This window comes from Symphalangus syndactylus, chromosome 10 (genome assembly GCF_028878055.3).
Source record: "Symphalangus syndactylus isolate Jambi chromosome 10, NHGRI_mSymSyn1-v2.1_pri, whole genome shotgun sequence".
NCBI classification, from domain to species: Eukaryota; Metazoa; Chordata; class Mammalia; order Primates; family Hylobatidae; genus Symphalangus; species Symphalangus syndactylus.
This window is the reverse complement of record NC_072432.2, coordinates 29632802-29658708: the sequence shown is the minus strand read 5'-3', so window position 1 is coordinate 29658708 and position 25907 is coordinate 29632802. Positions and strand designations below refer to the sequence as shown.

The 25907-nt window shown below is 41.3% G+C and overlaps 1 protein-coding gene across 6 annotated transcripts; it reads right to left on the bottom strand.

The window, feature by feature from the left end:
• ETNPPL (ethanolamine-phosphate phospho-lyase) lies at positions 1-21808 on the bottom strand. 6 transcript variants are annotated; one of them, XM_055296772.2, is made up of 13 exons: positions 21571-21807; positions 18562-18680; positions 18131-18272; positions 14515-14589; positions 12730-12820; positions 10756-10872; positions 8799-8881; positions 7112-7337; positions 5846-6000; positions 4737-4826; positions 4374-4504; positions 1772-1839; positions 2-586 (listed from the first exon to the last, which is right to left on the bottom strand). In XM_055296772.2, the coding sequence occupies exons 1-13, from the start codon at positions 21624-21626 to the stop codon at positions 458-460; spliced, it is 1482 nt and encodes a 493-aa protein (XP_055152747.1). In that variant the 5' UTR covers positions 21627-21807; the 3' UTR covers positions 2-457. The 6 variants fall into 6 exon arrangements, with proteins under 6 accessions (XP_055152749.1, XP_055152747.1, XP_055152746.1 ...); XM_055296771.2 differs by having other exon boundaries at positions 3-586; positions 18131-18290; XM_055296775.2 differs by lacking the exon at positions 21571-21807 and adding an exon at positions 20919-21347 and having other exon boundaries at positions 3-586; positions 18131-18290.
• Between the last annotated feature and the right edge of the window lie 4099 nt (positions 21809-25907).

The window sequence follows — 25907 nt, the reverse complement described above, 5'->3', positions numbered from 1 at the left end:
CTTTTCTAGTAATTTTTTTTTTGTTTACATCATATTTTATTTTATTACAGTCAATAAATATACTTTTATATATGAAATCATTATAGAATACATATTTTAAGGCACTAAGTCTCAAAAGTGAAGGAACCTGTTATACTTTGCTCTCTAATTTGAAACATTAAAAGATGAGAGGTAAATCTGCCAACTTATTTTGAGTTTGCAAGCTTACATTTAATAGAATAAATCAGGTAGCTTCATAAATCAAGCAAGAAAATTAACAGGCTAGAGTCTGAACTAATAATCTTGACATGGTTTGATTATCACTTGGTTTATTCTGATTACTCATTTACCTTTTCATTTATGAATCTAAACTGACAATTTCACCTTTAGAGGTACAATAGAGCTATTAACTGATGAGACACATCTACCCATTCTCTATAACTCTGGACATCGCATCTTGCATTAAAATGCAAATCATTCATGTCTTGAGCCTCTTACTGAGCAGTGAATGTGTATCCCTGCACATTCCATTTCTCTTTCTGCTGGGATTTTCTTTGGAGTCAGTGGTGCTGTCCCTAAGCAGTTCTACGTGGGCTTCTTTCAGCATCTGTAAGACAGGCGCACAAAGCTCCAGTGGGCATCCACCTCTAATCCCAACCAGCCTCCACAAGACTGACTTAACGAGCCCACACACAAACAAAGGACACAGAAAAACCAAACAAAACAACACTGCTTGCTCCTTTCTAACCCTCTCCTCAGTATCTTCAATAGACATTTGAAATGTGATGTCAACAGAAAATCTGGGACTCCGAGTCAACTTTTCATAAAATGTGTGCCAACTTTGCTAACCATAAAGTGGGATTTCTTGTGCCGAACACTTCTTTTCTTTTGTTTTGTTTTGTTTGCAGGACTCTTTTTAATGCTTGGGGAACCAGTAGTTACAGCTGCGATTCTGTCTTAGACTTGATAAACTATTCTTGACATCAAAGAATAATTGATTCCTATAATTGGTTTGTGTTGTTAGACGAAACAGAAGCCATGCCGTTAGCAAATCACTTGCTCTCATTCAAACAGCCTGATGATTTTAATAATGAAAAAAGACTTTGCTGACTCCACTGGATGCGCAGGCGGGCTCGAGGCACTGAGTGTTCCTTTATGCATCGAACTCATAAACAAATAAATTATGCAACAAAGCCTCTCAAGTTTTTGCCTTTCTGTTTCCCAGCCCAGGGTGCTCTTTCTCACACCCTGGGCAGCTCAGGAGAGAATGGCAAGGCCCTCTGCTGGAAGCACATCAAATGCAGAAACTAGGCCAGGCGGTGCGAGACGGTTCCCAGGCCCCACTGCCATTCGAAGCTTACGCTTTAGTTCGTTTTAGAACCAAACTCTGGCACTTCAGAACCTCCCTGCTAATGCTTCTGCTGATTGTAAAGGCAGTGTGTGAGAATCGGAGGCAGAGTCAGGCAGCCCTCAGGAAAAGCAGGAAGGAGGTTAGGCCGTTTTTAATTCTCTCTATATATATTTTATAGGCCCTCTTTGCAGGCCCACGAGGCTGTTTTTGGAATGGGAATGATCCTGTAAGAATGGTTCTTTGGCTTTAGTCCTGTCAAATGTTGTGACACTTGCTGTGGAAATGTAATTGTGCACTCAAAATTGCAACAATAAGACAACCTAATACAGGCTGGTATTGTTCTAATGGTCACTGCACAATTTTTTGAAAATTTGTATTGCTTTTTTAAACATTCCCCAAATTTTAAACATTCCCCCTAAAAATAAAGTAGCCGACTCTTACCTTTGTTTTGCATGGAGTATTCTCAGAGGTCACACTTTCAGTTTTGGTTCCCATAGCTTCTTCTAAAACTAAATCAAGGAAGGTATTATGGAGAAGACAAAATAACATAAAAACCTTAAGAAAAAAAAACTTTTTGGTATCTTAGCAATACCTTTAATGAAGAACAGAAGGAAATGTTATGTGTTAAAAGAATGGGCCGGGCTCTGTGGCTCATGCCTGTCATCCCAGCACTTCGGGAGGCCGAAGAGGGCGGATCACAAGGTCAGAAGTTCGAGACCAGCCTGGCCAATATGGTGAAACCACGTCTTTACTAAAAATACAAAAATTAGCCGGATGTGGTGGCACACACCTGTAGTCCCAGCTACCCAGGAGGCTGAGGCAGAAGAATCACTTGAACCTGGGAGGCAGAGGTTGCAGTGAGCCGAGATCACACCACTGCACTCCAGCCTGGGCGACAGAGTGAGACTCCGTCTCAAAAAGAAAAAAAAAAAGTCACTATTAAAATTACTTTAAGATTCTTTTGTAGTATTTTACCATTATCATTTATAAGTGGCACTAAGCCCATTTTACCTACTCCTCATTCACTTTACTCAAAGGAAATTCTTCTGGCCCACTATTAATAACACTGAAGCTCTGAGTTGATGCAGACATAGAGTGACAGATTGCCCCAAGCCACAAGCCACACTCTCTCCTCTACCCTGCCCTATGGGATCAAAGGACACATCTGCTTGTGAGGAATGCTTGCCAGGTCTGGGTGTGAGCATGCTGTCTGAGCCCAAAGACAGTGACCCTATTATTAATAACTTATGTGGACTCTCAAGTTTCCAAGCATTCACTATTCATATCTATTTTCTATGCTATGTTGATTCCTAGCTTCTCGCCTTTATCCTAACCCCAAAAGGCTGAGAAGCGAGTAAAGAAGTTGAATTTTTTTTTTTTTTGAGAGACAGGGTCTCACTCTGTCACTCAGGCTGAAGTGTAGTGGCACAGCTCACTGCAACCTCTGCCTTGCAGTCTCAAGTAATACTCCCACCTCAGCCAAGTCCCAAGGAGCTGGGACTCCAGGCGCACGCACCACCATGTCTGGCTAGTTTTTGTATTTTATTTTTTGTAGAGACAACCTTTCATCGTGTTGCCCAGGCTAGTCTCCAGCTCCTGAGCTATCTTGATCTCAACTCAAGCGATTTGCTTACCTTGGCCTCTGGGATCTTGTAGGCATGTGCTGCTATGCTGGCCTGAATTGTAAAAATATAACTAAAGCAAAAACAACAATATCTATCATTTTTATCATGCTTTATGCTCTTCAACATGGTTTTACAGTGCTAATTTACTTTCTAATCCAGTGTATGTTCATAACAAAAAAATAAATTAACCTAGTTGCATAATATGGGTAAACAAAAGATATACTTTTATGATAGACTGTAATTCTGAATAACAAAGGTCCTCAAAAGTTAAATAGTAAAAGATATTTTAATATTTTAAATATTTTTAAAGAGAAAAACAAAAGAAAAAAATAAAAATTAAGGCCTTGTGCAGTGGCTCACGCATGTATCTCAGCACTTTGGGAGGCTGAGGTGAGCAGATCACGAGGTCAGGAGTTCGAGACCAGCCTGGCCCACATGGTGAAACCTGTCTCCACTAAAAATACAAACATTAGCTGGGCGTGGTGGCACACTCCTGTAGTCCCAGCTGCTCAGGTGGCTGAGGCAGGAGAATTGCTTGAATCTGGGAGGTGGAGGTTGCAGTGAGCCGAGATCCCACCACTGCACTCCAGCCTGGGTGACACAGCAAGACTCTGTCTCAGAAAATAAATAAATAAAAATTAAAAAATAAAAGTTAAAAATGCAAAGTTAGGCTGGACGTGGTGACTTACGTCTATAATCCTAGCACTTTGGGAGGTCAAGGTGGGTGGATCACCTGAGGTCAGGAGTTCGATACCAGCCTGGCCAACATAGTGAAACCCCATCTCTACTAAAAATACAGAAATTAGCCCAGCATGGCGGCAGGTGCCTGTAATCCCAGATATCTGGGAGGCTGAGGCAGGAGAATTGCTGAAACCCGGGAGGCGGAGGCTGCAGTGAGCCGAGATCACAGCACTACACTCCAGCCTGGATGACAGAGTGAGACTCCGTCTCAAAAAAAAATAAAAACCACGCAAAGTTAAATGATTCAGCATATAGCAAAGAACTGTCACACTGTAGCCTATATCATTTTTTTATTAGAAATGTTTCATGTATTAATCACACAATGCTGAAATACTATACACTAGTATTTGTGGTGCATGGCACAATGCAGACATGCACTTTTAAATATGCTAGCTAGTCTAAAGTAAAAATAAATGGCAAAACAGTATGTTCTTTCAGCAAAAACTTATATTTGGAGTTACATGAACACAAACTGAAAATTTCGATTTAAGGGTCCATGTAGTTACTTTTCAGCTATCTTTTTCCAGTCCTAAATGGAAAGTTACACATTTATTTCTTCCCTGCCTCACTTCCATCATGAATAACAAGGTGCATATGCTCATTATGACTAGACCAGGGTTTGAGGGGTGGGTTTGGGAGAGGGAACAAGAAAACATCTTAAAGATCCATGGACCCACCTGTTAGAATCCCATCAAGTTGGTCCACCATGAACTTTGCATCTTCTTCAGTGAAGCACATAGGTGGTTTTATTTTAAGCACATTTCTATGAGGTCCATCGGCACTGAGAAGCACACGTTTTTCTCTCATCCTAGTTTGTGTAGGAAATGCATGTGAGTGCATGCAAAGGATAACTATGATTACTGAAGAATTAGGTGAACATAGAGCAGTTTAAGTATTCTGCATTTAAGAAGCCCACATTATAAATAGGACGTATTTAAACTTTCCTTTTTCAGAGGGATGGGAGGAAGTCAAGCAAGCTTTCAAGTGGGTAGGCCTCCTGCAGCCAAGATACCAAACAGGTGGGTGTGGGGGTGAATTACTTGTAGATGATGTGCTGAGCTTCAGCTGTGGCAGGGGTCCTTTTCAGGTGGTCCTTCACTAAATCAATTCCAATAAAAAGGCCAATGCCCCTGCGAGAGGTGAAGAAAAACTTGACCCACAATCTGTCCACCACTTCATTGTCACAAAAAGTTAACACTATCACCAAACTTCCATTTAATTTCCAAGTTTAATTCTAACTAATCCGAGATACCAATCTATGTTCACAGTTGTTTCTACTTTTGGAAATAAATTAGTGTTTGTCATCCAGTTTTCTTTTCTCAATTATAAAAGAAAATGGCTTAAAAACAACCCTTTCATGCTATTTAGTTTCTCAGGATGTTAATGATGATAAATGTTAGCATACATATATATGTCAATATTTCATACATATATATGAAAAATATCCAGCTTTTCAGAATAGCATTTTAAATAATTTTTAGTAAATTATTTAGAGCTACATTAAGTTCCTTCTTTTCATCTTTTGGGTGCTGACATTATCCTAACTTTATTAAAAAAGTATAAAAGCCAGGAAAGACATATATCCAAATGTTTTTTGTTGTTGTTGGTTTATTTATTTATTTTATAGAAACAAGGTTTCTTGTTATGTTGCCCAGGCTGGTCTCAAACTCCTGGGCTCAAGCAATATTCCTGCCTCTGCCTCCCAAGGTGCTGGGATTACAGATGTAAACCACCACATCCTGCCCCACCCAAATGTTAGCAGTGGTGATATCTGGATTCTGGAATAATAATAATTTTTGCTATCTCTGTTTTTTGCTGTTTTCTAGATTTACTTCTATGTACTTTATTATAAACTTACAAGATAAAATATAAGCTATTATTATTATTGTTAGAGACAGGATTTCACCCTATCACCCAGGCTGGAATGCGGTGGCACAATCTCGGCTCACTGCAACCTCTGCCTCCCAGGCTCAAGCGATTCTCATGCCTCAGCCTCCCGAGTAGCTGGGATTATAGGTGTGTGCCACCACACATGGCTAATTTTTTGTAGTTTTAATAGAAACAGGGTTTCACCATGTTGCCCAGCCTATAAACTACTATTATTTTGAAAAAAATGAGTAACTACATGACAACTTCATGATGAACATACCTAATATCTCCTATCAAAGTGTGTTTAGCCTTCTGTTTTTTCAGTAACTCAGTGAGATAATTCCCTACTCTCGTGGCATTTCCTTGAAGGTCTTCATTTTCAATTATATCCAGGACAGCCAAACCAACAGCACAAGATACTGGATTTCCTCCATACTGTAAAAAAAAAAAAAAAAAAAAAAAAGACAACTGAGAAAATATACCAGTTGAATGAATGGTATTCCCTCATCCACGAGAAATTTGGCTCATACATACTAAGTGAAGGTATAATTTGAATACAATGTTCTCTTATAATATTAGTTTCTCATATTTAGAATAGAGCATGATTCTATTTATTCACGACTGAGTGAAAATTCATTCTAAATTATATTATCCAAGCTGCATAACTGGTATGAAGGACTACCAGTGATTTTATTTGCTCATCCAAACAAAAGCAGACATTATGTTGGGAGTTCAGGATTTCATAGTGTTGCCCAGTGAGGGAAATAGGGGTTTCTGCCCTTGAAGAGCTGAGTAAAAATAGCTAAGCAATGACATTTTCCACAAACAATTTATGTCCTCAGATTTGAATCTTACTTTTAGCTGTAACAAGTCCTATTATATATACTGAACAAACTACAATAATTTTTCTAAGCTTAAAGCTTATGGGGATAAGGCAAAGAAATATAATATCCCAAAGATAAAAATGTAGTATCTCTTATGACAGCCGTATAACATTTATAGTACTGAGTCATCAAACTACTTTAAAAGTGTTTTGGAAATTTAAGTATGATATGAAACAAAGAAATGAAAATATCATAACCTGTAGAATTTAGCAGGGCAACCATCGATCATTGGAAAAATTAATAAGACTGTTTTAGGACGGGTAAAGATACACAAGCAGAAATACAAGGAGCATTTTGTCAGACAGAATAAAATCTGGTTAGATAAAAGTTTGGCCATACCTAATGCATGTGGGGCTTAAAATCTAGATGACGGGTTGATAGGTGCAGCAAACCACCATGGCACCTGTGTACCTATGTAACAAACCTGCACATTCTACTCATGTATCCTGGAACTTAAAGTATAATTATACATACATACATATATATATATATGTATATGTGTATGTATTTAAGATGTTTTATTAAAATAAGAAAAAACTTTGGCCGGAGTTCTGGGTGGTTAGTCAGCAATACTGAGCTTTATTCTTTACTACATTGACAAAAAACATAAGAACATGCATTATTTTTCCTTCTTAGCATTAAAGTTGGAGACCAAAATGTACCGTGTTAAAATATTCCATCCCAGAGCTGCTGAACGCTTCTGCAATTTCTTTGGTTGTTACCACACATGCCACCGGGTGGCCATTGCCCATCGGTTTTCCCATTGTGACGATGTCTGGAACAAAGTCTTCACCATACATTTGGAAGCTCCAGAAATGTTTCCCGACTCGGCCAAAGCCCACTTGAACTTCATCAGCTATAAACACACCTCCTACTCCGTGTACATATCTAGAAAGCAAAGCGGCAGTCTAATGCCTTCAGGTCACTGAGAGCCCCAAACCCACCCACAAAGATGCAAATTATTGAAGAAAAAAAAAAAAGTTGTTAACCTGAAGCCTTAATTTTTGTTAAAAAACATTTCAGTACTCTAAACCCCACATAAATGTCATTGACTTTACAATATAATCACATAATTTTTAGATTAGATATATTCCATACCAGTTGGGTTTGTGCTGCTTAAAGTAAGCTATATTGCAGTATTTTTTTTAAGAGATGGGGTCTCACTCTGTTGCCCAGGCTGGAGTGCAGTGGTATGATCAAACTCCCTGTAACCTCAAACTCCTGGGCTCAAGCCATCCTCCCACCTCAGCTTCCCGAGTAGCTGGAACTACAGACGTGTGCCACCATGCCCAGATAATATTTTTAAAAAGTTTTTGTAGAGAGGGGGATCTTGCTATATTGCCCAGCTGGTATTGAAGTCCTGGCCTCAGGTGATCCTTCTGCCTTGGCCTCCCAAAGTGCTGGGATTATAGGCATGAGCCACAGCACCCAGTCCTATTACCGTATTTTAAGTGGGAAGAGAAAGAATCAAACAAGTAGTTGTTAACAGGGTTAGTTTTCAAATATTTACTAATTGAGAAGGCTTGTGTAATGGTTAATATTGAGTGTCAACTTGATTGAATTGAAGGACACAAAGTATTAATCCTGGGTTCCTGGGTATGTCTGTGAGGGTGTTCCCAAAAGAGATTAACATTTGAGTCAGTGGGCTGGGGAAAGCAGATCCACCCTTAATCTGGTGGGCACAATCTAATCAGCTGCCAGCGAATATAAAGCAGGCAGAAAAATGTGAAGAGGAGAGACTGGCCTAGCCTCCCAGCCTATATCTTTCTCCCATGCTGGATGCTTCCTGCCCTCAAACATCGGACTCCAGGTTCTTCAGTTTTGGGACTTAAACTGGTTGTCCTTGCTCCTCAGCTTGCAGACAGCCTATTGTGGGACCTTGTGATCATGTAAGTTAATACTTAATACCACCGTGTGTTTGTGTGTGTGTGTGTGTGTGTGTGTATGATATGTGATATATATATGATATATATATGATATGTGATATATATGATATATATGATATGTGATATATGTATGTGTATATATATATATCTATATCCTGTTAGTTCGGTCCCTCTAGAGAACGCTGACCAATACAGATTTGGTACTAGACAATCAGAGAGGATGCAGGCTGGGGGCTGGAGCAGAGTTCTGAATCTCCACTGTTGGACCATGTGTAAATCTTGTACTTGCTGGATCTTGGGGAAGGCTGAGAGAACATCCAGGAGTCCTGGGATGGCAGGCACTCAGGTGTGGCTATTTACCAGCTAATCAGGAATTATTTTAATATGTTAGCAACTAGTATGGCCCTGCAGAATTGTCATAGTGCTCTCAGTTTGACCAAGGAGGCCCAAGTCAAGTACATACTCTGCCACTTTCTGGAAGTAGCCTGCTGGAGGAATTATTTGTCCGCCACAACTCTGCATGGATTCAGCAATAAAGGCAGCAATCTATACAAGAGAAGATGGTGTCAAAGTCCATTAGGTCCCCCTACAACCCCCCTAAAAAGAGGATATCTTATAGAGCAGGTTATTTTAAAAATGGCTAGGAATAGATCTGTAGCAAGTGGCAAACTGGCCATTTGATTAAAGAAAAAGGAAAAGGTGTCTATTCAGGAAAAGCAATTGATTTAAAGCTTTAGCTTCTGAAAATCTAGGGTACCAATAAAGCTACCATGAGAAATAGAGGAGATGAGAGGGCAACTTCCTTTTCTCTATCATTACATGCAGCAGTTTCTTAGGATGAACTGAATAAGACTGCTATTTTTGTTAGTCTTTGGTTATGAACCTGTAAAAAGTTACCTAGATTCCAAAAGCATTGTTGTGATGCCTGTTTCTTAAGCTTGGTGAAGTAGGGCTGCCTGAGGCTGGAATTTGCACCACGAAAATGGGAGGGTGGTTTGTGACCACACACTATAGTTACTGTGCTGTATTGCTAGGTTTTGCCCTAAACCACGCTTAACTCAACAGTGGGCAGTTAACAATAGGAACTACAGATGAATCATTCTAGAGACTAAGAAAAGAGAAGTAGGAAATAGATAATGTTTAAGAGAAAGCACAAAGAATGTGAGATAAGAAATCAAGAGAACCCAGGTTCTAGTTCAGACTACCCCTTAGTAATTGTATGACCTTGGGTTAAATCCTTCACTTTTTAGATATTTGGTTTCTTAGCTGTAAAATGAGGCTGTTGGACTCAAGATTTTTGCTGTACAATCCATGACTTTGCAAGCACATCTAATATTCTGAAGCACTGATCTTATATTTGTTCATTGCTTTCATCACTGCTAATATGATAGCAACAGTCCAATAAATGTTGAATGCTAATGTTCTCAAAAAATTATTCAAACCCTCTTTTAGCAGCAAAGAGTCCGAGAGATCTTGTTAATGTAAACTTTTTCCTAAAAGTGTTGTTTGCCATTTGTTTAAACAGGTACAGACCACATTTGAAGAGGAAGAATATGAAGCTTCCCACAACACATAGAGCTGTAGGTCTACCTGCACGGATGTTTCACATAAGAAGATACAAAAAAAAATGGGTTGGGGAAAAAAAAGAAGAAGCAGTTAAGAAATGTGAATGGCTCTCTAGTCGTGAAGACAAAAATATTTGAGTTAATTAGAAAAAGAAAAGGCCTCATTTTTATTTCAGCTAAGGTTTTTTTTTAAAATAGCCAAGTCTATGCCATAAGCCAATTTTAAGGCAAAGTACTGTCAAGTTGCATTAAAATCCACATAAGTAACCTACAGATGGGCTGAGAATTGAACATTAAGCTGAAGACAGTAGGGTGAAGACCGAGAAAGTGAAAACACTTTTTTCCTGCTCTCAAGGATTTTGTTTCTGTCTTAGAAGTCCAGGCCCACATCGGAAGAACATTTTCTGCCTTGGCTTACCCAGGTGCAAACCAGCCCCAGGCTCCATGGCTTCAAAAAGGTTGAAGTTCAAGGGAAGCACCAGGGCTCCCTTGTGGGTCTGGAAATCTGCATTGGTCCTGAGGTCCCAGGGCTACTTTGCCTCTTCTCTTCCCTTCACCATATAATGACTCCTACCCCTCTAGGCTAGACCCTGCATACCACTGAAAAGGTCAGAATTAGGCAACCAGTTCTGGAACCAGATAATGGTTGTATTTCCAGAATAAATACAAGTAGACAGTGTTAGAGGCATGATTGTAATAATGCATTTTTGAAATTTGAATCAAGTGAAAATGTAACTAGAGAAGAACAGAAAGGGACATTAGATATAATCCTTTTCCATCTCTTTAGTGAATCCCAACAGTTTTAATCCCTTTTATAAAAGATGCTTAGATGTTTCCAAAGCTATAAATACAAACCTTCCTTCCACAGTTCTGAGCATCTTCAATGATTTTCTTCACTTCATCTGCATAAGCACTGGCTGGGTCTGCATGGTCTTCTCTATATTTTCCTCTGTAAGTATCTGGAGTTGGTGCCTGAAAACGTCAAATAACGCAGTTGCTTGTAATTTGCCCTATCGACAAACCTTAAAAAAAAGGCATTTCCCCACAAGAACATGTTAGAATGGTGATCATGTGAACTTAAGATACTTTAGGTTTTTTTGTTGTTTTTTTTCCTTAACATTTCTAAATTCTGTTTAGAACTGACATCTTTGAATTGTGAACAGAAGCTTGGATTTGCTTCCAGACTGTTATAAATCAAGACTATATCCCTCCTCACATAAATTGAACATTCAAATCAACTAGTGATGATACTATTTAAAAATGTCAGTGAATGGAAACTGTATTAACTAGTCTGTATTTAAAATGAGCCAACACCGATCAACTATATTACAAATCGTAATCATTCAGAAAACTAGAGTGTGTTAGCACTCACTCCAGATCTTAAAATCTTTTTTTTTTTTTGAGACGGAGTCTCGCTCTGTCACCCAGGCTGGAGTGCAGTGGCGCAATCTCGGCTCACTGCAGGCTCCGCCTCCCGGGTTCACGCCATTCTCCCTCCTCAGCCTCTCTGAGTAGCTGGGACTACAGGCGCCCGCCACCACGCCCGGCTAATTTTTTGTATTTTTTTAGTAGAGACGGGGTTTCACCGTGGTCTCGATCTCCTGACCTCGTGATCCGCCCGCCTCGGCCTCCCAAAGTGCTGGGATTACAAGCGTGAGCCACCGCGCCCGGCCTGATCTTAAAATCTTGAAAGTACTGATGATTCTCAAGAAATTTAGCCAGGCGCGGTGGCTCATGTCTGTAATCCCAGCACTTTGGGAGGCTGAGGTGTGCAGGTCTCTTAAGGTCAGGAGTTTGAGACCAGCCTGGCCTACATGATGAAACCCTGTCTCTACAAAAAATACAAAAATTAGCAGGGCTTGGTAGCGTATGCCTGTAATCCCAGCTGCTCGGGAGGCTGAGGCTGAAGAATCACTTGAACACGGTAGGCGGAGGTTTCAGTGAGCCAAGATCATGCCACTGCACTCCAGCCTGGGTAGCAAAACGAGACTCTGTCTCAAAAATAAATAAATAAATGAATAAATAAATAAAAGAAAAGAAAAAAATTATACTGATCCTCAGTTAAGACAAATACACCAAATATATTACACTTTTTCAACAACTCGCTTGGTTTCTTTATTTTACTTAATAAATCTATATAATAATTTAGCTTTATTATACAGAGCAATTTACCTTTTTTTTTCTTTTCTTTTTTTTTTTTTTGAGATGGAGTCTCGCTCTGTCACCCAGGCTGGAGTGCAGTGGCACGATCTCGGCTCACTGCAACCTCCACCTCCCAGGTTCAATCGATTCTCCTGTCTCAGCCTCCCAAGTTGCTGGGACTACAGGCGCCTGCCACCACACCTGGATAATTTTTGTACTTTTTTAAAGTAGAGACAGGATTTTGCCATGTTGTCCACGCTGGTCTTGAATTCCTGACCTCAAGTGATCTGCCCACCTCGGCCTCCCAAAGCGCTAGAATTACAGGCGTGAGCCACTGCGCCTGGCCGAGCAATTTAAACACACACTTAGTTCAACTCTGAATTTTGAGTTGGCATTTGTGAAAGAAAATGTAACTGAAGATTAAGGAGCAAGAAAAATAAAATGATAGCTCTGAACAACTACTAAACTAATTTTCCTATTGTAATACTCATCAATGTATTTAAAATAGATAAATAGATTTTAAATAACATTCTGTCATTATTTAGCCCTTTGACCTTAGCAAGCCACATAACTGCTCTTGATTTTAGTTTCTCTTTCATGGTTCATCTAGATGAAAGCATTGGGCTGGATTATCATTAAGCATTCCTCCAATACTAACATTCTGATTTAGGATTCTAAGACACTTACCACATGTACAAATTCTTTTTTGACATCTTTTCCTTTCTGAAACTTATATGGGCTAATCTCAATTAAGGATGATAGGTGACCATGGTAAGCACTGAAGAGAGAAAGAAAAAAAAACAGTAACCAAAATAATTCCAAGAGAGATGTTTTCAAATATATGAAAACCAGTGTTGCATTTCATCCATATGCATCCATCCAGGGAGAATCTCAACATTGGTGCCAGATTTGACTATATGGGATCTAATTTTTCATGGCAAAACTGGCCCTCAATGTGTGCAATTCTTCTTTTACATGTAATAAAACTCATAGAAAGCCAAGCATGTGTCCTTATTGACAATTTCTTTTTAGTTGGGAAAAACTGATGCATTTGGATTATATTGCTAAATTAGATTGTCTAAATGTGAAAAATTGTTTTCTATATCCTCATGCAATACTTTACATGTATGTATTCTTTAAATGTGTTAAAAGAATATGTGTTACATTCTAGTAAATTTAAAAACAACTTTATATCATAGAATGGGCATCTGTTTCTGTTTGGGATGATTTCTAAAGCATGTCTACTTGCAAATATTAGGCAAATATACTTGAGAAGGAAAAGGAGATCTTTTTAAGAACTAAGATTGAGGCTAACCATATGCAGAAGAATAAAACTGGACTCCTGCCTTTTACCATATACAAAAATTAACTCAACATGGGTTAAAGACTTAAATTTAAGACTTAAAACTGTAAAAATCCTAGAAGAAACCCTAGGAAATACCATTCTGGACATCAGCCTTGGCAAAGAATTTATGAATAAGTTCCCAAAAGCAATTGGGAAGGGCATGAAATGAGGTGCATATCTAACTTCACCCTCTACATCTGAAGTTATTGAGTGGGGTGGAGGAGTAGACAGAAATTTAAATGAAAAAAAAAATCCCTAGGCTAGGCTCGGTGGCTCACACTTGTAATCCTAGTGCTTTGGGGGGCTGAGGTGGGTGGATCACTTAAGGTCAGGAGTTTGAAACCAGCCTGGCCAACATGGTGAAACCCTGTCTCTACTAAAAAAACAAAAAAGTTAGTCGGGCATGGCGATAGGCGCCTGTAATACCAGCTAATTCCAGAGGCTGAGGCAGGAGAATTGTCTGAACCCAGGAGGCAGAGGTTGCAATGAGTGGAGATCGTGCCACTACACTGCAGCCTGGGCAACAGAGCGAGACTCCGTCTCAAAAACAAACAAACAAACCAAAACTCTAACAAAGATGGAAGTTGCCAGATTTCTGGTTTAAAATGTAATAAATTCATGTTTGAGTGGTAAGATTATATAGTGATTGTTAATAATTACAGGCTAATGAAAAAGTTTTAAATTTTACCTGGCTGCTGGTTTTCTTTAAAATTTGCTCTAAATTGTTATCTTTAAAATTAGTGACTGCGAATAATTGCAATAGTGAAGTGAATGCTTGAATTTTTTTGGAAATTAATTGTATTCTTATTTGGAAAACTAATTACTTACATGTTACTAGTGGCTCAATAAATAATGTGTGAAAACTAATCCATGATTCATGCAAACTCCATGAAGCTACATCCCCCACAGTACCCAAGAGAGCCTCTCCCACTTCCTGTTACTTAGAAGGAATTAAATATCCCTCTGGATTTAAGCTGGCCTTGATAGCTTAATACATAAATTTTAAAAACATTGCTCCATATATCTGTCCTCTTTCACATGCGTTTATGTTATTAGTATGGATAGGATCAATACAATTTTGTCTCTGAAGAAGCTTCTTGCTTAGAAATCTTGTGTCCAAGACTTACTGGTCAAGAGTGATCACATCCTGGTGGCCTCTGAACTGCCGAGCCAGGCGTAAGGCTAAGTCGTTGGCTTCGGATCTATTAAGATAACATAGAGAGAGAGAGGACACTGTGACACAGTCTCTTTTAAAAACATTTAGGATGTGCCAGACACGGTAGCTCACACCTGTAATCCTAGCGCTTTGGGAGGCCAAGGAGGGCCGATTGCCTGAGCTCAGAAGTTAGAGACCAGATTAGGCAACCCCGTCTCTACTAAAATACAAAAAATTAGCCAGGTGCGGCAGTGTGTGCCTATAGTCTCAGCTACTTGGGAGGCCGAGGCAAGAGAATTGCTTGAACCTGGGAGGTGGAGGTTGCAGTGAGCGGAGATCGCCCCACTGCACTCCAGCCTGGGTAACAGAGTGAGACTCTATCTCCAGAACAACAACAACAACAACAACAAAAAACATTTAGGATGTGAATTACAAAAGTTGTAAGATTACATTTATTCAGAAACTTATAAAATAGTAAGTTGAAATCCTCTCCTTCCTCTATCTTGCCTGCCCACTTTACCCTTCTAATATAAGTTTCCTTAGATGTTTTCAATAAAGAATGAGACATATAGAAGAAACCCAATAAAAATTAAGGATGTGCTGCCCATTTCAGACTGTAGTCTGGTTCAGCCACATAGTGACTGAGGACACGAAGAAGCCTTCATTAAATCTGATCTCCACAGGAGGAATGGGAGACTGAGGGCCCACTAGCTTGGCTGCCAACCCTATGTCATATTTACCCAACATTTGACTAGCTTCCTTCTCTATAAAATGAGTATCAAATATTTTCCTATATATTTCAGACAATCTAAATACACTACCCAAAAAAAGAAGAAAATAATAATAAGTGGAATGTTTACTATCTGCTAAACATCATGCTGAGAATTTTACTTGTATTTATTCTCATAACAACATTACAAGTATTGCCATCTCCTTTATATGGATAAAACAGCCTCAGAGAGGTAAAGGAATCAGAATACGGTCTCATAGTTAATATGAGGTAGAGCAGGATTCAGACTGAAGACTTTTTTACTTTAAGAATATTTTGTTGGCCAGGCATGGTGGCAATGGCTCACGCCTGTAATCTTAGCACTTTGGTAGGCCAAGGTGGGAAGATTTCTTGAGGTCAGGAGTTCAAGACCAACCTGACCAATCTAGTGAGACCTTGTCTCTAAAAATAATAAAGTAATTTTTTTAATTTAAAAAAAAAGAATATTAGTCGCAGGCACGGTGGCTCACGCCTGTAATCCCAGCACTTTGGGAGGCCGAGGCGGGTGGATCACGAGGTCAGGAGATCAAGACCATCCTGGCTAACACAGTGAAACCCCGTCTCTACTAAAAATACAAAAAATTAGCCAGGCGAGGTGGTGGGTGCCTGTAGTCCCAGCTACGCGGGAGGCTGAGGCAGGAGAATGGCGTGAACCCCAGGGGGGCGGAGCCTGCAGTAAGCTGAGATCACGCCACTGCACTCCAGCCTGGGTGAAAGAGCGAGACTCCTTCTCAAAAAAAAAAAAAAAAAAAAAAGAATATTAGTCTTGGCTGGGTGCGGTGGCTCATGTCTGTAATCCTAGCACTTTGGGAGGCTGAAGCGGGCAGATTGCTTGAACCCATGAGTTTGAGACTAGCCTGGGCAACATGGTGAAACCCCATCTCCACAAACAATACAAAAATTAGGCCAGGCGTAGTGGCTCACCCTGTAACCCCAACACTTTGGGAAGCTGAGCCAGGCACAGTAGTGTGACCCACCACGCTGGACATAAATTTGGTTTTAAAATATCTTAATGAAAAGTGAATCACAGAGAGTCATATAATCAAATATTCATGGAATGTCTAATAGTTAATTTTCACATATATTTCTTTTTTTTTTTTTTTTTTTTGACGGAGTCTCACTCTGTTGCCAGGCTGGAGTGCAATGGCGTGAACTCGGCTCACTGCAACCTGACTGCAATTCTCCTGCCTCAGCCTCCCAAGTAGCTGGGACTGTAGGCGCACACCACCACGTCCAGCTAATTTTTGTATTTTTAGTAGAGACAGGGTTTCACCATGTTGGCCAGGATGGTCTTGATCTCTTGACCTCGTGATCCACCCTCCTTGGCCTCCCAAAGTGCTGGGATTACAGGCATGAGCCACCACGCCGAACCATATTTCGTTTTTAAAATAGGAGTTTCTACTATATATCTATCTAGCTTTCCCCAATATAATATTGCATTTTAAGCACATATTTAGACATGCATTTGCAAAAACATACTTCTAAATATCTGCATAATAGTCTATAGAATGGATATATAATGATTTGAATTTACAGAATTTAAAAGTTGGGGCCAGGCACGGTGGCTCACACCTGTAATCCCTGCACTTTGGAAGGCTGAGGTAGGCAGATTGCTTGAGTCCAGGAGTTCAAGAGCAGCCTGGGCAACATAATGAGACATTCACTAAAAAGCAAACAAAACAAAACAAAAAACTAGGTTAAAAAGTTGAGGCGGCCCGAGGTGCCTGCGTGGAGATGGCCAGCCTGTGGGTGTTGGTGCTGGCCCCAGGGTCCCCACGCTGACCCCAAGGCGCTGCTGGTGGCCCTGCGCATGGCCTTCCAGACCAGCCCACGCCTCTTGGGGCTCCTTCTGGCTGGGCACGGTTGCTCATGCTTGTAATCCCAGCACTTTGGCAGGCCGAGGTGGGTGGATCATCTGAGGTCGGGAGTTTGAGACCATCCTCACCAACATGGAGAAACTCCATCTCTACTAGAATACAAAATTAGTTGGGTGTGGTGGTGCATGCCTGTAATCCCAGCTACTCAGGAGGCTGAGGCAGGAGAATCACTTGAAACTGGGACGTAGAGGTTGCAGTAAGCAGAGATAGTGCCATTACACTCCAGCCTGGGGAACAAGAGCGAAACTCCACCTCAAAAAAATAAATAAATAAATGAAAGTTGAAATGAATCTATTTGAGTTTCCTTCTTTTTTCTTTTCTTGTGTTTGTGTTAGGGAAATATGCTCAATTTTCAACAATAAAAAATCTTTAAAAAGTCTAGCTTGTTGCCAGGCACAGTGGCTCACGCCTGTAATCCCAGCACTTTGGGAGGCTGAGGCAGGCGGATCACAAAAAATTGGCCAGGCGTTGTGGCGGGCGCTTGTAATCCCTGCTACTTGGGAGGCTGAGGCAGGAGAATAGCGTGAACCCGGGAAGCGGAGCTTGCAGTGAGCCAAGATCGCACCACTGCACTCCAGCCTGGGCGACAGAGCAAGACTCCGTCTCAAAAAAAAAAAGTTTTAGCTTGTTTAGTAGAGTTATTTCTTGGCTAAAGTTCCTCATACACTCATTGAAAGACTATCTTGGCCTATCAATCCTTAAGCTACTTATTGCACTGCCTAAGGAGGTGAGCATCATTTGACCGGTTAGATTCAGAGTCATAGAATAAAGTGGGAGAACCAGAAAGGCCAGGTCCCTAATGTGTGATCACTTAGTGAATGGCAAGAAATTCAGCAAACCTTTTTGGACAAGCTCCACCATGAATCAAAAGGAAAGATTTGTGTGCAAGAGTAGACAAAGTTTAGTGGGAATGGGGAGGGGTGGGAAACCATGAAACATACCCTGAATTTGTAAAATAACAAACAGAGAGTTTCTCCGGCAGAGTTGCTGAAAGGCGCTTGGCATACTCAACAATGTTGTCGTGGAGGAATCGAGAATTTGTATTTAGCAGTTCCATCTGTTTCAGGGCAGCTTTGACCACTCCTGGGTGACAGTGTCCCACTAAAATTTATGAAACAAAAGCCCAAGAAATAAGTTAGAATTCTAAGTGCCTGGGAATGAGAGGAATTATGAAGCAAGCAAGCAAACAAACAAACAAAAGTTGAGTTCCTTTCTCTTCCATATTTTGCTGCGATTTTCCCCACTAGGACTACTGGCCCACTCAGCAAAGGAACTGCAGCCACTGCAATTCCCTAGACAAAGATTAAGTGTTCCAAGTCAGCTTTACTCCGTGAACATTTCCTCCAAAGCACTGCAAGGACAGGACATTTACCATGGGCAACATTGTTGATGCAGTCCAAGTACTGTTCACCGTTCTCATCAAACATGTACTGCCTCTGGGCTCTCACTATTTTGATGGGATCCGACGCAAAGAAAACTTTGCATGAGGGCCTAGAAATAATCAAAGGAAACACTTTGGTCTGGTAGGACTATTCTCAGTATTTTTCCTTCTCAATGAAGGTCCCCATGAGTGGAAAAGTACAATTACATAAAGGAAAGGGAAAACACAACCTGGATGACATACATTTCTTTTCATTTCATGTAAACCTGGAAACTTTTATGTTAATCCCCCATTCATGATATTGTTCACATTCCTTATGCTTGTTATATTAAATATGCCATGATTTGACAATTTATTAGAGGTACATGAATCCACTCTCTGATGGTTCTAATCGCACAAACCAATAACTAATTTTCCTTTGAGAAATTTTGTTCTATCAGAAAAAAAATAACCAAGTGTTTTTGGGGAGCTTAATGTGTCAGAAACTGTTATATATTTTGTAAATATTATTTAATCCTGTCAACAATCTTATGAAATAGAGGTTATTATCATTCTCACTCTTATAGGTGAGGAGACCAAGGCACAGAGAAATTAAGAAACTGGTTTAAGGTTACACAGACAGAAAATGAGAAAACCAGAATTTGCAAGCAGGCTGTGTTGTGCTGTAGCCCAAGGTAGACATGTGTTTCCCCTTCAATCTAATGTATAAAGACATGAATAGCACTGAAAGCTAAATGCAAATAACCTAAAGTTAAATACTATGAAGGAAGTTTTATAGATCATTTTCCTTTTCATGTATTTTGAGTGGTACTTGTCCTGTATCAAATGGATTTTCCATTATTAAATAGTGAAATTCAATTATTCTTCTAAGCATTTAATATGTTGTTTTGAGCACAATAAAGTCATCCATACATTTATTTGGATGAATGTCTGGAGTATACATTTTAGCACGTAGAAATTTCATAAAGGCTTCTAATCTTGGCTTTATGAACATTTAAGAACTAAAGTTAAATATATTTATTTATGGCCGGGCGCGGTGGCTCAAGCCTGTAATCCCAGCACTTTGGGAGGCCGAGGCGGGCGGATCACAAGGTCAGGAGATCGAGACCATCCTGGCTAACACGGTGAAACCCTGTCTCTACTAAAAATACAAAAAATTAGCCGGGCGTGTTGGCGGGCGCCTGTAGTCCCAGCTCCTCGGGAGGCTGAGGCAGGAGAATGGCCTGAACCCGGGAGGCGGAGCTTGCAGTGAGCCGAGATCGCGCCACTGCACTCCAGCCTGGGTGACACAGCAAGACTCCGTCTCAAAAAAAAAAAAAAAAAAAAAAAAAAATATATATATATATATATATATATATATATATTTATTTATTTTGGTGATTTTGCATACATACAAAAAAACCCTCGCACACATTGGAGGTAGTTCTAGTAGTAGAAATATACTAAATTGATATGTAACCGTTTAGAAGGAATTTTGATTATTACAAACAGTAGGTAACCTCAGATTTTAAAATTGCATAAGGTTGTGTTATATATTGATTTTTTTTAGGCATCATCAGCTGAAATGAAAATAATATTTTATAAGAATTTCTTATTGGTTCAAACTCAGCTGTTAGTTTATACCTACAAGTTAAAATCCAAAAAAAAGTTTGTTAAGGATGTGAGCTGAAAGCTGCAGACTTCACATTGCCTTTTTAATACACTTTCCACCTTGCCCGTCAGACTTCAGGTAAAATTCTCCTTTTTCCAGTCAGCCCATGGCTACACTTGTGCTTTTAGAAAATTTGTTCTGCTCATGTCAGAAACCATTAGGCATTTACTGGAATCTAACTATGTAAGATTGAAAACTAACGGAGTGAGTGATTAGAAAAAGTAGGGTAGTGATTAATTAATGGAGGAAGAACTGGATTATTTTGATCCCATTTTGCGGCTGAGAGAGATGGAACTAGTCTTCCAAACCATCCAGAAACCCCACCAGTTGGGGTGAGGAGCTTCAGTCTGAGAAACTGTCCAGCATTCCTCCGAAGAGGATGTGGATTGTTTTCTTACTTGTAACCCCAAGGGCTCTCTCATGCCCACTGGCCCCGCTGCAGTCGTTCATTTCAAGTGAATATTGCAGACGGTTGACTTTACAGTGTTCGAGGTCATTAATCATCATTTATATTTACACGTATCTTTTTAAAAACCACACACAAAACACAACATGTTAATCGCATCTGCTTGCTCCTGTGAAGTAGAATGTTATTCCTACTTTCATAGAAGAGACAATTAAAGTAATTTGACAGAGGTCACACAGGGAATATGACACCCAACGAGGGCCAGAGCCCCTGTCGGTCTTATATACTCACCATTATATTACTAAGTCGTTTGTGACACGGGCAAGACAAGCAGGCTGGGGAGAACACAGCTTGGGAGACCAAGTTGGGTAAGAGGGATCTAAATAAAGTCTCTGCTTTTCTAACAGAAGGTGGTTTCAAGTTTTTCTATTGGCTAGATTAACCCTTCACCGCTTAACCAAGCATGCAAGAAGAAAAAGCTCACTTTAAGTAAAGATTGTCAGAATTAGTTTGTTTGCAGAGCCATCGTGAAAAAATATTTCTGAGTTCACAGTTTCCAAAAACTTTCGAGCTGGATCGGGGTGGCGGAGCGCTATCTTTCTTCCACCCATCTCCCATCCCTGGAATGGTGTCGGCTATGGCTATTGGCCGTCATCCACCAACCCCTCTAGCCGGCCGGCAGCCCCCGCTAGTCCGCCGGCTGCAGAGCGAGCCGGGGACTTTCTCGGGCGGGCAGGAAGCCCAGCGCTCCGGGCTCCAGGAGCGTTTCTGGGAGCCCGCGCGGCCCCTGCAGGTGGAGGCGCGCGGGGCGCGTGCACAGGCGCGGCGGGCACGGAGGGCGGCTGCAGCGCATCGCTTGCTCCCTAGCCGGCTTTCTCTCTCCACCCTCTGCACTCGTTATTGCCCCCTCTCTGCACTTTCTTCCGGGCCAGGGTGCCCTTACCCGATGTGCTTCTTCCTCAGCGCCAGGGTGTCCCGCTTACTGTACAGCTCGCACATGGTGGCAGGGTGCAGGGCGCCGCGAAGGTGCAAGATGCCCCTGTCTGGTCTGCGTGCCTCCTACGCGAGCCTGGGACTGCCTTGGCGGCCCCGGCCTTTCTCCAGTTATCCCTCGTGGCGTTCTCTTGCCCGGGGCGTCGGAGGTCACTAGTGGCATCAACTAGCTAGGATCATCTCCCTTTTAAGTCTGGCTCTGGCGTTGCCCTTTGCCAAGCCCCTCCTTCTCCCCCGCCGGGGCAGCGGGCAGGTCGCCGGGCTAGTAGCTCATTCGCCACCACCCTGTCCTGCCAGGCCGGCTGGGCCCTACCCGCCCCTATCATTCCTCTGAATTCGCCTTTCATTCTCCTAACTTTGCCTCGTCTTTGCTTTTCCTCCTCCTCTGCCTGCGAATTCCCTCCTTCCCACGTTCTTTCTGGTTTCTTTTTAGTGTAGTCCTTTATTTTCTGGTAAAAATTCAGGAGTAAGGCCCTTCCCGGATCAAGACTCACTGCGCAGTCCGGTAAGGTAACCTACCATTTACTCAGCACAAGGACGCGTCCTAAGGAGAAATAACCCGGACTCAGCCTGTTATCTCCATTGGCAGTGATGATGTATGCAGTGTTTCAAACATCTCCTTTAACAATAATTACACTTCTAATTCCTCTAACTATACAACTTACAAAACACATTCACATGACTTATCTTGTTCAGTCTTCAAAACAACCCTGAGAGATGACCACGAGTGTTACCCCATTTAATAAACGGGGAAAGTGAGGATATTCCCTGTTCTAATGATTACACATCCACTTGATGCTGAAAATGGGACTCATTCTTAGATTTGACTTCCTTCAAGATAGTCTTCCCACACAGATCATATCTGAAGCTAAATATGTGCACAGGTAGAAACTTTTTTTTTTTTTTTTTTTTTGAGACGGCGTCTGGCTCTGTCGCCCAGGCTGGAGTGCAGTGGCGCAATCTCGGCTCACTGCAAGCTCCGCCTCCTGGGTTCACGCCATTCTCCTGCCTCAGCCTCCCGAGTAGCTGGGACTACAGGCGCCGGCCACTATGCCCGGCTAATTTTTGTATTTTTAGTAGAGATGGGGTTTCACCGTGTTAGCCAGGATAGTCTTGATCTCCTGACCTCGTGATCCCCCCCTGCCTCGGCCTCCCAATAGAATCTTAATTAACTGTATCATTAAATCATACATTATTTTAACTAGAAGTCATCTGGTTTAACTTCTCTGCTCTGTAGATAAGAACGGTGAGGCATAGGAAAGGTGAAGGTTTATTCAAGTTCACACAAACAGTCATTGGGTTAAGGATAGGTCATTTTATTCTCTCTGTGTTTTGAAAGGGCAGCAGGGAAAGCCTAATTTGCATGTATCAACACATTTGATAAATATTTGCAACTGATCTTTCTCTTGAAAAAAGTTATTAATATATATTCATGCACTGCAGGAGGAGTAGAATTCGGTTGCTTAAGGTAGAAAGAGAAATGGAGTCCTCTGAGGAACAGTGTGTTAATTCCAGATTTTAGGCCAGGCACCGTGACTCACACCTGTAATCCCAACACTTTGGGAGTCCAAACTGGGCGAATCACCTGAGGTCTGGAGTTCCAGACCAGCCTGGCCAACATAGCAAAACCCCATCTCTACTAAAAAAAATACAAAAATTAGCCGGGTGTGGTGGTGGGCACCTGTAATCCCAGCTACTCGGGAGGCTGAGGCAGGGAGAATTGCTTGAACCCGGGAAGCAGAGGTTGCAGTGGGTCGAGATCATGCCACTGCACTCCAGCCTGGGCAACAGAGTGAGACTCCATCCCCCCTACAAAAAAAAAAAGAAAAAAAAAAGAATTCCATGTTTTATAAATGAAGAGCAGGAAGCACTTTGGAGACTTGCAAAAAATCCCAACTATGTCATCTTGGTCTAGTTCTGTGCCTGAAAGATATTGCCAACTGTATATCTACTCTCAAACCACCTTGACCTGGTGAAGTCATAGTCACGCTTCCTTCATAAAACTTTATGGATTCTTGTTGTTAATATTCCCAGTGCCTTAAGAAACTCTGGATTAAGAGTCTTGGGTTCTAGATCTGGTTGTTCCATAAACCAGCTGGGCCTCTTAATCTTTCTGAGACCAAATTTCTTTGTATTGAAAACTGAGCTCTCTGGCTGGTGGGGAGCTACACAGCTGTAATACCAACACTTTGGGAGGCTGAGGCAGGTGCATCACTTGAGCTCAGGAGTTTGAGACCAGCCTGGGCAACCTGGTGAAATTCTGTCTGTACAAAAAATTAAAAAATGAGCCAGAGTTGGTGTCATGTAGCTGTAATCCCAGTTACTCAGCAGGCTGAGGTGGGAGGATCCCATAAGCCTAGGAGGAAGAGTCTGCAGTGAGCTAAGATTGTGCCACTGCACTCTAACCTGGATGACACAGTGAAACCCTGTCTCATAAAAAGAAGAACTCTCTGACTCAAAGCATTACAAGTAGGGCTTGAATGAAATCATGATTTGGTCTTTATAAGGGTAGAGTCCTGAACCCTCTTCTTTTCTCTTCACTCTTTCCCAAGAGTGCTAACTTATGTTTTAACCATTTATTTAGGAGAAGGCTTCTTAGATTCCTTATCTTTTATGGGAAATCAAGTCACCATTACATAAAAGATAATTTCCTCATTATTTAACATTTTTCACAATAGAATATATAATATTGACTGAGTACCAAGGACAGTCTTTAAATAAAGAACTGACACATAATGGATCAAAATAAGGATGGATGAAAGTTGACAGACATCCACACTATACAAAGCTTTATCAAAAAACAAATCCCAAGGTATTTTGGGGTATATTTTCTCATGTGCTTCTCAAATGTAGAATTATTTGGTAGGAATGTATGCTGTAGTGCCTTTTCTCTCCAGAAGTTGACACTTGGGCCAGGCATGGTGGCTCACACCTCCAATCCCAGCACTTTGGGAGGCAGAAATGGGCAGATCTCTTTAGATCAGGAGTTCAAGATCAGCCTGGCCAACATGGTGAAACCCCATCTGTACTAAAAATGCAAAAAATTAGCCAGCTGTGGTGGCATGTGCCTGTAGTCCCAGCTACTCGGGAGGCTGAGACAAGAGAATCACTTGAACTTGGGAGGTGCAGGTTGCAGTGAGTTGAGATTGTGCCACTCCAGCTCCGGCCTAGGTGACAGAGCAAGATTCTGTCTCAAAAAAAAGAAAAGAAAAAAAGAAGTTGACATTTGCTCAATTTTGGTCCTGACCTTATTGATTGGCTCACTGTATTAGTGAGTCCTGATCTGAAGGTCACAGATTTCTCAACAACCTAGGCTTGGCCAAACAAACCATACTTGTGCATGACTGAAATGAGGAGGTACAGCCCACACAAGCTTGGGAAAATAAGAATTCCATTCAATAGTCCAATAAGAAGACTCTGAATGGCAAGTTTTAATTTTCTTATTGGTAAAAACCCTGTAAAAATGTGTGGGTGAACTGTATGTTCCCAAGAACAGAGATTATTCAGCTTATTAGACATTACTCAAGATGGAACGTGGGCATTTGAAATTTTTCACTCTTTCCTGTAGACCCTGTCGTGGCCTAATCTACCCTGTGCTTCACAGGGATTTGTATTTTCTGAAAATCATACATCATCTGGGACAAATTCTGGGTGTGGTGCTTTTCTGACCTGACACATGATATCCAAAGAGGGCATCCTTGACCCCAGAGAGAACTTTGCATGAGCAATATAGTTCACATGTCTAAACTTCACCTGAGAAGTCTACACTGCTGTCAACGTGTGCATATAACTGTGCACACAGCTCCTAGTTCAGATTAGAAGGAGGCTGACAGGTTAAAACAGGTGTCCATCTCTGGGAGTTCAAACCCACTTCAAAGAAGCCATTTGACTACAAACAATATGTGTGGGCTGGGTGCAGTGGCTCACACCTATAATCCCAGCACCTTGGGAGGTCAAGGCGGGTGGATAACTTGGGGTCAGGAGTTTGAGACCAGCCTGGCCAACATGGTGAAACCCCGTCTCTACTAAAAATACAAAAATTAGCCTGGTGTAGTGGTGTGCACCTGTAGTCCCAGCTACTGGGGAGGCCGAGGCAGGAGAATTGCTTGAACCCAGGAGGTGGAGATCACACCACTGAACTCCAGCCTGGTGATACAGTGAGACTGTGTCTCAAACAAAACAAACAATATGTGTGAATGTGTGCCTCTACTGTGTATCAATGGCACATCAAGATTGTGTAAACTGGCGGGGCACAATGGCTCACACCTCTAATCCCAGCACTTTGGG

What these genes read in the sequence shown, in the direction of transcription:
- ETNPPL (XM_055296771.2), bottom strand. Translation starts at nt 21,626, where the DNA reads ATGTGCGAGCTGTACAGTAAGCGGGACACCCTGGCGCTGAGGAAGAAG. An exon ending in TGTTATTTTACAAATTCAGG is followed by an intron (nt 14,590 to 18,130) that starts GTATGTTTCATG and finishes TTATCTTAATAG; the next exon opens with ATCCGAAGCCAACGACTTAG. An exon ending in CTCAGAACTGTGGAAGGAAG is followed by an intron (nt 8,882 to 10,755) that starts GTTTGTATTTAT and finishes TCTCTTGTATAG; the next exon opens with ATTGCTGCCTTTATTGCTGA.